This window comes from Zootoca vivipara, chromosome 14 (assembly GCF_965207765.1).
Source record: "Zootoca vivipara chromosome 14, rZooViv2.hap1.1, whole genome shotgun sequence".
NCBI classification, from domain to species: Eukaryota; Metazoa; Chordata; class Lepidosauria; order Squamata; family Lacertidae; genus Zootoca; species Zootoca vivipara.
This window is the reverse complement of record NC_142597.1, coordinates 46,444,455-46,455,718: the sequence shown is the minus strand read 5'-3', so window position 1 is coordinate 46,455,718 and position 11,264 is coordinate 46,444,455. Positions and strand designations below refer to the sequence as shown.

The 11,264-nt window shown below is 51.8% G+C and overlaps 1 protein-coding gene across 2 annotated transcripts; it reads left to right on the top strand.

The window, feature by feature from the left end:
- Positions 1-242: 242 nt before the first annotated feature.
- On the top strand, positions 243-11,015 carry SERPINF2 (serpin family F member 2). Of its 2 annotated transcripts, XM_035139313.3 has the most exons (9): positions 243-421; positions 1,248-1,335; positions 1,625-1,675; positions 3,398-3,803; positions 6,367-6,510; positions 7,505-7,708; positions 8,457-8,599; positions 8,877-9,081; positions 10,052-11,015. In XM_035139313.3, exons 2-9 carry the CDS (start codon positions 1,270-1,272, stop codon positions 10,387-10,389), a joined length of 1,557 nt encoding a protein of 518 aa, XP_034995204.1. In that variant the 5' UTR covers positions 243-421; positions 1,248-1,269; the 3' UTR covers positions 10,390-11,015. The 2 variants fall into 2 exon arrangements, with proteins under 2 accessions (XP_034995204.1, XP_088514106.1); XM_088657980.1 differs by lacking the exon at positions 243-421 and having other exon boundaries at positions 1,146-1,335.
- The last annotated feature ends 249 nt before the right edge of the window (positions 11,016-11,264 follow it).

Here is an 11,264-nt window from a genome sequence, read left to right as displayed (position 1 = left end):
CGGGTGCTTGAGGGCTCGGTAGTCCCAGCTGGGCCGTTGCTCGCCTCTGCACGGAGGCTGCAGCTAGGCTCGGGGTGCAAAGTGCCCCCGTTCTTGCCCTCTAAGAGGACCCCCCACCCCAAACACACGTCGGGCAGCAGGCGGGGAGGCGGCTCGGTCCTGTTGCTCAGGTTCCTTCCTACGCCGCCACACAGTTCCCGGAGAAATGTTTAACCAGATGCAGAAAAAGTCAATATTTGCCCACGGAGGGTGGTGAAGTAGTGGGGAAGGGGGAGAGATTCCACAAGTAGGCGTTGCTCCTGCACTTGGTCCCTGGCGAAACTTGGGGGCCACTTCTGCAACCCCCCCCCTCCACGAAGCCGGCAGTGGCGGCGGCGGCGGCAGGAGAGAGGTGCAAGGAAGAGCCCCGTGCAGGACCAACGTGAGATGGGGGGGGGGGGCTTGAGCTGGGGGGGGGGGAAGAGGGGAGCCAGAGCTTCGAATCCTTGCGCAATGGGCCGTTTGGGTTCCTCTGAGCGAAGAGAGAGACTGCTTCGCTAAGCGGGGCTTGGGGGGGATCTCCTGGCTCTGCTTTCCTGGTTTTTCTTAATTTAATTGCATTTCATATCCCACCAAGGAGCTCAAGGCGGCATGTCCAATTATCCCCCTCCTCATTTAATGCCCACGACAACCCTGCGAGGTAGGCTAGGCCGAGAGGCAAGAGTGACTGCCCCCAGGCTCACAGCCCGTGGGAGCTTCAGGGCTGAGCTGCGGGATCTGAACCCGGGTCTCTCCCGAGGTCCGACACTGACTCACTACGCTACCCACGGCTTCTGTGGCCGTGAAAGGGAAAGAGCGCGCGCCTTCACGCACCCACGCACCAGCTTGAGCTTCCAGCACCCACCCCTGACCTTTCTCTCGGCCTGCAGCGGGGGGGGGGCTCAGCCTCCTCCTCTCCCCTCCCTTGCGCTCAGGAAGCGCTAAGGAACCGAGCGAGTCCCTGAAGATCTTCCTTTCAAAAAGCAACAGGCAACCACCAAAGTGCTAACTCCAAGGGACGCGGGGTGAAATTTAAATGTCTGCAGCCCTCAGTCTAGAAGAGGGTGATGGCAGAAGGGAGGCTTGCCAGGGGATGGCTCAAGGGAGATCTCCTTTTGGGGGGGGCGCCAGGGGATGGCTCAAGGGAAAGCGTCTCTCGGGTCTGTCTTGAAGGGGGGACGGGACCCCGAAGCAACTCTAGGCATCACTTATCCGCCCATCTCTGGCAGATTTCCTCCCCTCTGTTAAAAGATGGCTGCCCCGCCCTGGCCTCTGCTGCTGCTCCTGCTGGCTGGCCTGCCTGCTCTGCACCACGGGGTAAGTCCAGCCGAGGGAGACTCGCGGGGAGACAGGCAGGGGCAGGAGAGGGCGTGGGGGCCGTGGGGGGACTGGCCCCTGAAATGTGCTGCTGGTCTCCCAACTAGTGGGGGGGGGGCTTCCTTCCTGTGGAACAAACAGCCTCGCCTTGGGAAGGTGGTGGAGGTCTTAAACAGGAGGTTGGATGACCAGATGTCGGGGATTTTTAGCTACGGCTCTTGCATTGCAGGGAGTTGGCTACATGACCCTTGGGGGGTCCCTTCCAACTCTTAAGATTCTATTATTTTAGGTGTCCATTGCCCATGCCTTTGATGATGATGTGCAGAGGAACATTCTCCAGGTAAGGGGAGATGAATCCCACAGCTTCTCTTTTTTAAAGATTTGCTTATTTTTAATGAAAAGGCAAATACTGTGTCGAGTTTGAGACTTGGGAATGGAGAGCTGGGCGGGTAACATTGCTGCGTGATAGTCCTAGTCCTGGATCACCACATTTTAATAATATACATATGGAAGCCAACACCAATGGCATGAGCAAACGTAGCCAGTCCCGGAAGCAGAATTTAGGTTGGCAAGTAGAAAGTTCAAAGACAGGACCTGTTGAGGCAGCTTTCTCTAAAAGGTTCCCCGAAGAGGGGCTTGGGCATGTGACTGCCAGGAAGAAGGTCTTGGTTTTGTTGGGTGCTGGGGGGCACCTTCTGGAAGTTGGGCCTCTGGACAACCAGGGAGCCAAAGCTGTGCAAAAGGAGATGGTGGAGAGGATGAATCACTGCAGGAGATGCAGGGCAGATCCCTGAGCCTGGAGTGACATTTTCGAGAAAGGGAGTCTTGGGAACAGAGGCAAGCAAGAGAGATGGCAGGCCGTGCTGAATAATCTGGATGGTATTGCCTGAGAGCTCTTAAGGAACTCAAATGTGAAACTGATCTTCTAACAAAAATATGTACCGTTCCAAAGAGTGTCCTTGGTCCCAGAGGACTGGAAAGCAGCCAGTGCAACACCAATATTTACAAAGGGATTCAGGAAATTACAGGCTTGGCGTCTCTTCCAGGTAAATTGCTGAGAAGTACTATTAAAGGTAAAATAATCAAGCGCATGCAGGATTTCCTCAGTGGAGACACTATCATGAGAACAACCTGCCAGAAGAGGCTTTTTAAAAGGGCCTTGCAAACCCACTCAATTCAGTCAGCTTTCTCCCAAAGCAGGTGTGGAGAACCAATTGCTGGCCCTTCAGATGCTGCTGAACTAGAACTCCCATGACGATGGGAGTTGCGGTTCAGAGACGCCTGGAAGGGCACAAGCTCTGTCTTAAAGGACCTGACAATGCCACTGATGCTGAAACCTCTTTCAGGTTTTTTCTCCAGCCTATGCTGCTTTTAAGTGATTGGTTTTTACTGAAATGTGATTTTGTGTCTCGCTTTTATTTTTCTGTAAGCTGCCTTATGAGGGTTTAAGGCAGGCATCCCCAAACTGCGGCCCTCCAGATGTTTTGGCCTACAACTCCCATGATCCCTAGCTAACAGGACCAGTGGTCGGGGGAGATGGGAATTGTAGTCCAAAACATCTGGAGGACCGAAGTTTGGGGATGCCTGGTTTAAGGAATACTTAGGCTGGCTCTGATTCATTTATGTGTTCTGTCTCTGAATACCAGCTGCTGGGAATCACAAGGGGGGGGAGTGCTGCCGTTGTACCTCAGGTCCTGCTTGTGAGCTTCCCTTGGGGGCATTCAGATGCCACTGTGAGGACAGGAGGCTGGACCAGATGGGGCCCCTTTAGTTTGATCCAGCAAGGCCTTTCTTATGCTTATGAAAACTACCATCTACCAGGCCAGTCTCTGTGTCTATGCAGTCCAGCACTGCCTGTTCTGACTGGCAGCAGCTCCCTGGTCTCCTGATGAGCGGAGAACTCGCCAGCTTTTTCCCAGAGTGAAAACAAGGTGCTTCTTTCTTTAGAGGGTGAGCCTGGGCCCTCTTGCCTGCCAAGCCCATCCTCTGCCCCTCAGCTACCCATATGTCTCCTTCTCTCCCAGACTTAGCTGCCCATTCTTTCTTTCTTCCCTACCTTCAGCTCCAAGGGCCCATTTCCTCACAGGGCGATGAAGCAGATGGATTGGTGGAAGAAGCATTGCTGCCGGAGGTTGCTTTGCCTGAGGCGGAGGTGCTCCCACCTTCATCCAAGACCCAGGAGGGCCTCCTTGGCACCTTGCTGCCACCCTCTGCTCCAAGCCTGGCAGAGGAGGTTTCAGCCGTGGAGCTGGGAGAGCCCCAGAGCTCTTCTGAGGCAGAGACCCAGGAGGACGACCATGGAGGAAGCTGCGACAGGGACATCCCTCTGGAGAAGACGCACATGGTGGCCGAGGCTGTGATGAAGCTGGGTGCTAACCTCCTGCGGCAGGTGGAACTGGAGAACGGCAAAGGCAACCTCTTCTTCTCTCCGCTCAGCATCAGCCTGGCACTGGCTCACTTGGCTCTAGGTCAGTATCCCCAAATCTCTCAAAGACAGCCGGTTTGTTGACTTCTTCTGAACTCAAAAGTGAAGGTGCTATTCATGGTTAACAGCAATGAAGGGCTTTGCTTTTAGGATGTGGAAAAGGTGAGGTGCTGCTCTCCCTCCAAGTAGTGGTGGCTCCTAAGTGTGTGGGGCAGCCTCTTCCGAGGAGAGGCAATTCGGTCATCTCTCTGAATGAATAACCAATGCAGAGATGGCAGGGGTGAAAGCAAAGCAGCTTGCCAGCCACTGAGTGCTCTGGACTCCACTTAGCTGAATTTCTCCCAGCACATGAGGAGCCTCGTTGGCTGCACAGTCTGAGAATTTCTGCAATGGAGATGGGAGGAGTAGGAACAGAAGACGCTGCCTTGTACTGGGTCTGACCAGTAGTCCGTCTAGTTTGGTGTTTCCCACACTGTCAGCTGTGGCTCTCCAGGGTCTCAGGCAGGAAGTCTTTCCCAGCCCTGCCTGGAGATGCCGTTGGGGCCTGAACCAGAGACCTCCTGCCGGCAACGCTGGTGCTGTTACTGAAGGAGAACAGAGTGCTAAGCACGGAAGCCTCCTTCTTCCTGCTTGTGTGATGAAAGACCTTCAGCCCTCTTCTGCTTTAACACAGGGCCTACAGCAGCAACTCTCTCACTCCTGGTTGATGTGACAAGCGCTTGGGAGCACAGTGGCCCACAGGGCCGGTGCTAGGGTTTTTTGCGCCCTAGGCGAGATCACCTTCTGCCCCCCCCCGACCAATCATATTTCAAACACAGACTGGGCTTTGTGAAAACACTTGCCAGGGAGCTAAGCAACATTTTTAACTGCTCTGGAACTTATGCAGGTGTATCTGCACAGGTGAAGCCTTTTTGACACTTATGATGTCTGTGTTAGTAAGGCAGTCAGGAAAAGATAAGTGACTGGAAATGTGGGCGCACATCACGGGGGTCAAAATGGGGGGGGGGAAGAGAGATGGAATAACAATGGGAAGGCATGAGCACTGTGGGGAGAAGCTGGTAAAATGCGGGCTAGACAATGTTACCATTCAGTGGATTTGTAACTGGCTGACTGACCAAACCCAATGGCTCCTCTTCATCCTGGAGAGTAGTGACTAGTGGGAAGAGCCACAGGGTTCTGTCTTGGGCCCAGTCTTATTCAACATCTTTATCAATGACTTGGATGATGGGCTTGAGGGCATCCTGAGCAAGTTTGCAGACGACACCAAATTGGGAGGGGTGGCTAATACCCCAGAGGACAGGATCACACTTCAAAATGACCTTAACATATTAGACAACTGGGCCAAAGCAAACAAGATGAATTTTAACAAGGAGAAATGTAAAGTACTACACTTGGGCAAAAAAAATTATATGAAAGGCACAAATACAGGATGGGAGACACCTGGCTTGAGAGCAGTACATGTGAAAAGGATCTAGGAGTCTTGGTAGACCACAAACTTGACATGTGTGATGTAGCAGCTAAAAAAGCCAATGCAATTCTGGGCTGCATCAATAGGAGTATAGCATCTAGATCAAGGGAAGTAATAGTACCACTGTATTCTGCTCTGGTCAGACCTCACCTGGAGTACTGTGTCCAGTTCTGGGCACCACAGTTCAAGAAGGATACTGACAAGCTGGAACAAGAGGAGGGCAACCAAAATGGTCAAAGGCTGGAAACGATGCCTTATGAGGAACGGCTTAGGGAGCTGGGCATGTTTAGCCTGGAGAAGGTTAAGGGGTGATATGATATCCATGTTCAAATATATAAAAGGATGTCATATAGAAGAGGGTGAAAGGTTGTTTTCTGCTGCTCCAGAGAAGCAGACACGGAGCAATGGATTCAAACTACAAGAAAGAAGATTCCACCTAAACATTAGGAAGAACTTCCTGACAGTAAGAGCTGCTCGGCAGTGGAATTTGCTGCCAAGTAGTGTGGTGGAGTCTCCTTCTTTGGAGGTCTTTAAGCGAAGGCTTCACAGCCATATGTCAAGAATGCTTTGATGGTGTTTCTTGCTTGGCAGGGGGTTGGATTGGATGGCCCTTGTGGTCTCTTCCAACTCTATGATTCTAACCCCAAGGCAGCTGTTTTCAAAATATTTTTGTGCACCTACAAACCTTAGATTTCAGCAAGGCAGCTCATAGCTCTCCTGTGGTGGTTTTCATAGTTGGTGGAAATGCATGTGCAAATTAAGCTGGTGAGTGCCAGCTGTGAGAGTGGCTCAGGATCTAATGGATCTCAGCCTTGCTCAGCCCACCTTTGAAACACCCCATTTCAGGGTCTTCTGCTAGTCTTTGCTGGCAAGAATCCTACTGGAAGGCTTTATCTGTGTGCATGCTCATAACTCTGACATATACTGGCTGGAGGAACATGAGAGTACGCTAAGAGTGTTACTACAGCCAGGGAACCTTTCTCAATTTGGGCCACTGGCCCAACGCAAGCAAGAGGGCTTCCACGCCCGACTGCCATGCTCACATGCTCAGTGCTGCTGCGTCTGCAGGGTCAGGTTACCATGTTCCCTGGTTAGCTGAGCGTTAACTGTGCTGCTGTTAATCTGGTTTCCCTCTCAGGCGCAGCCAACCAGACCGAGCAGCAACTGCTGAAGGCTCTGCACGTGGAGTCGGTGCCCTGCCCGCACCAGGCTCTGCGCACTGTCTCCCAGCACCTCAGCCAGACGACGCTCAGCATCGCGGCCCGGCTTTACCTACAGAAAGGTGAGAGGTGTGGACAGGCAGGTGTGGAATAGGAGAAGTAGAGCGAGCCTGCCCTTTGGGCATGAGAGGGAAGAGCGGGCTTGAATTTCTCTCATTTTATTTATAAAAAATATTTGTATACTGCTGTATCATTAAAAAATGTATCACAATGGTTCATAGCAATATAAAAACAGAAAGTAAAATCATAAAAAGTTTAAAACAGGTTAAAAGCCAAAGAATTAAAAACTAACATTAGTAGACCATTGTGGGAGATGTATTCTTATCTGCCTGTGTAGGCTTGTCAGGGGAAAAGGCAGGGTATAACAAAATAACAATAACAATAATATAGCTGGCAGAATATAAATATTTATATTTAGAAAGCATTTAAAAGTTGGCATAGAAGATGCCACTGAATCTCCAGTGGTAGAGAGTTCCACAGGACATGGCTAATGGCACTAAAGGCTTGGTTTCTCGTTGTTGTCAAACGATCCTCACCAACTCGGGGAACAACCAGCAACACTCCTGTGAGTGATCTCAGAGACTTAGCTGGGGATAGAAGGGTTCAGGCGAACCTCTACTAAACCTTTAATGGATTGCAGATATTGAGGGATTGGAGGGGGGGGGAATCCATATTGGGACTGGAGAGGAATAGTCATGCTTTTTCTTAACCCTTTTGCCCATGTACTTACCCCAACTAAAGTCACCACCATCCACCCCCAGCTGCTATTTGCACCATAATGTGAATGGTGCAAATAGCATTGGTTGGATGGGTGGTAGCAGTTTTCATTAGGACAACAGCACTGGGAGGGGTCAGCACACCTCTCTGTCCCAATCTGGACCAAGAGTCCCCACCCCCACCCTGGCAGCTGCTATTCACAAAGAAGTTTGAATCCCAAGGACCTCGAGTGCAGGGGGGGGGGAAGGGAAATCCATGCAAAATGGGTTGGGGAGAATCCTAGCAGGCTTAGGGGGAGGGCTGAAACTCTTGACTGCCTCACATCAAGTGCTTTTGCAGGATTCCCAGTGAAAGAGCAGTTCCTGGAGGACTCGGAGAAGTTTTACAGAGCCAAGCCAGCCACCCTGTCTGGGAACAGTGAGGCAGACCTGGCTGCCATCAACACCTGGGTGAAAGACGCGACCCATGGGCAAATCTCCACCATGCTGACTGAGCTGCCGGCCAGTGTCGTGATGCTGCTGCTCAATGCGGTACACTTCCGAGGTGAGCTCAGCTGCTCCTCCCCACCCCACCCCCCCTGACTTGCTGGGACAGCCAGCAGATCAGCCAGCCTTTAAGTTATTGCAGCAGCCCAAGAAGTAACTGTGTGAACAAGGCCTCTGTTTCTCCCATTTTAATCCATCCTAATAACTTAATATTGTTGTTGTGATTTTATGGACCGTACTTTTTACCACCTACAAGAAAAACAAGTGTCATAGAATCATAGTTGGGAGGGTCCCTGAGTGCCATCTAGTCCAACCCCCTGCAATGCAGGAACCACAGTTAAAACATCCCTGACAAATGGCCACCCAACCTTTGCTTAGAAACCTCCAAGGAAGGAGAGTCCGCCACCTCCCACTCCACTGTCAAACCATCAGAAAGTTCTTCCAAATCATCAGTTTCTTGCAGTTTGAATCCATTGGCTCAGGTCCTACCCTCTGGAGCAGCAGAAAATAAGCTCTTTCTCTATCTTCCCTGTGACAGCCCTTCAGTTATTTGAATATGACTATCATGGCACCTTTTAGTCTCCTATTACACAGGCTAAACATACCCAGCGCCCTCAACCATTCCTCTTAAGGGTTGTTTTCCAGAACCCTCATTATTTCAGTCACCCTCCTCTGCACACCTTCCAGCTTGTCAATATCATCCTTAAACTGTAGTGCCCAGAATTGGACACGGGACTCCAGGTGGCTTGGTTTCCAGACGCTGCCTTTCCTCTCCTCAACCAATTTTTTATTCCCCTTTTGGGCAGGGTTTTGGAAGAACAAGTTTGATCCCCTTCTGACTGAGCCTGACACATTCTACCTGGATGATGAATTAACCGTCTCCGTGGAGATGATGCGGGCTCGCGTCTACCCTCTCAGCTGGTTCACCCTGGATGCCCACGATGTCCAGGTGAGGTAGCTGGGGGGGGGACTTTTGTTGTCAACGCTGCCAAAGGGTCTGGCACCAGGTTAAAGTGCTTGGGAGAGTGCTGGCCTCCTTGGCCTTCCCACGTGGGGTGGGCACGGGCCTTTCTCCTGCCCCTGGAGCACACAAGAGGAAGGCTCAAGGCAAAGGCTGCCCCGCTGATGCTCCTCTCCTCTGCTCCTGGCAGTTGCCCTTTCATATCCACAGCTCATGTTCTGTTGGGCTGCCCCTGCTCTGACTCTTCCCTGTGCTTCTCTCCCAGGTGGCCAGGTTCCCCTTCAAGGGCAACACGAGCTTTGTGGCCATCCTTCCAAACCACCCTGAGCAGAACTTTTCTCGGCTGCTCTCTGATCTCAGCCAGGCCAACTTCCAAAGCCACTTCCCCAAGGAGAGGCCCACCATGGTGAAGATGCCCAAACTCCACCTGCAGCACCACTTGAACCTAGAGCAAGCCCTCCGCCAGTTGGGTAAGAGGGAGGGAGGGAGGGAGGGGGCCAGCCTGCTTCACTCTTCTCCTTTACAGGACGGTTTTGGGTACCCTCAGCCACCTCCTGCCTTATTTCAAACAGCTTGATGGGTCATGCTTCACAACTCCTGCTTTGCATGCAGAAGGTCCCAGCTTCTGTCCCCCTGCCCCAAGCCTGGAGAAGCCACGGCTGCCAGTTGGCACAGAAGTGGGGGGCTCCACCTCCCGGCAGCCCTAGCAACCAGCAAAGCCAGCTGTCAAAGATGGTGGAAGCTGCAGTCCAAGGAGAGCCAGAGATCCACAGGTTCCGCACTCCTGACATGCAAGGCAGATCCCTGTGTTAAATACAGTCCCTGTCTTGTGCTCCTGTTACGCACAACATTATCTGTTGAAATGGGCGCAGGCAGCTTCTGATATGTTCTGCAGTCTTCACCAGACGAAGGTTGGAAAGAGCTTCCAGGCACTTAGCAGGGCATGTTGGCGAGTGGATGTTGTGCCCTCATTTCCCTCTGCTTCCTCCACGGTGACTCTTCAGGTGCTTCCAGGTGGAGGTTTAATTGTGCGAAATGGGCTGCTCTGGTATTGCAAGCAAGTCACTGACAGCGGTTTTTTCTCTTTCTCTCATGGATTAAACGTGTGCGACTTTTTCCTAACTCTTCTGCCATCTCCACTCCAGAAGTCCAGGTTCTGTTTCAAGCTAGTCTTGGAAGCAGCAGAAATTCTGCCTCCTTAGTAAAAACATACAGGCACTCCATTTGAACGATTTTAATGCAGTGGCAGAATTCAGGGGGCAGGTGGGTGCAGAAATTCTCCTCATCCCCTAAATATGCACAGCCCTGATAATAGTCTTGGGTCACAAACGCTGCTGATGTTCTGAACCAGCACCACCCTGACCGACGGCTGGTTTCTCTCTAGAGAAGCCTGCAGCTTCCCCCTTGGCACTGACCTCACTCCTCTCTCTTTCTTTGCAGGCCTTGGCGAGCTGTTCTCTGCCCCAAATTTCCGCCTCATAACGGAGGGTCCCCTCGTGGTCTCCAGTGTCCAGCATAGAGCCGCCCTGGAGCTTTCTGAGGCCGGGGTAGAGGCATCAGCCGCCACCAGTGTCTCTATGTACCGTTCCCTCTCTGCTTTCAACCTCAACCAGCCCTTCCTCTTCATCATCCAAGAGGACACCACTGGCATCCCTCTCTTCCTGGGCGCCATCCGCAACCCCAACCCCAGCGCCCCTCAGGAGAGGAAGATGAGTGACTGTGCTGTGGGAAATGAGGGAAAGCTCTTTCCTTGCTCCGTGGACCAAGAGAAGCCCTGAATGCCACAGAGGCCTCCAGGATGCATGAAACCCAGGAGGGCAAGTGTCTTGTGGCCAGTCAGGGTTTCTCCCCAAATGTCCAGAAAGCAAAACAAAAAGCCACCCTTTCACCTAACTGGCTGCTGGTGTGGGTTGCCATCCTGTGCCCAGTTCTGCAAGCTATAAAATATGGCCCTATAGACTCATCTTCTTCTCGGTGGCCCTTGTGGGTGGGATCCTGCACCCTGACCTGCAGACTTTTCGCCCTAGAATTAAAGCTAAGCAAAAGGTCCCAAGGGTGCACCTCCTCCTCTGGCTCTATATTCTGCAGGGACACTGGCTGAGGAATCTGAAGGGCCACAGATATGAATGAGCTGTGAGTGCCGTGAAATAAAAGGATGCAGAGAATACAAGCAGCAGCAGCAGCAGCAGCAGCCCAGGCCCTAGGGAGTTCACGTGCTCACTTCCCATCTTGGCACCAGCTTCTCTTCAGTATTGCAGCCCCACAATATATCCAGACCACAACTTTTCCTTTCAAGTGGCCACAAAAATGCAACAGAATAGACTGCGTAGTGCTGCACAACTCAAGCTAAGAAAAAATAAGAGTGTTGGGAATTGCTAGGAAAATAAACCTGCTGGTATCCTAATGCCTGTTGCCACTAATGTGTGTGATTGAGTGCACTTTGAATCCTGCATACAGTTCTCAAGAAGGGCATTGCAGAGCACTGTGGAGTCTTTGTTCTCTTTGCTTGTTGGGTTTGTGTAAAGTCCCCCCTCCCTTTTTGTGCAAAATCCCACTTGGGCTGTTTTACACTTACATTGCTGTAGCAACAGAGCATGTGTGTGAGAGAGTATGACTGTGAATGCCAATTGCCTTGATAAACAAGGAGGCTATT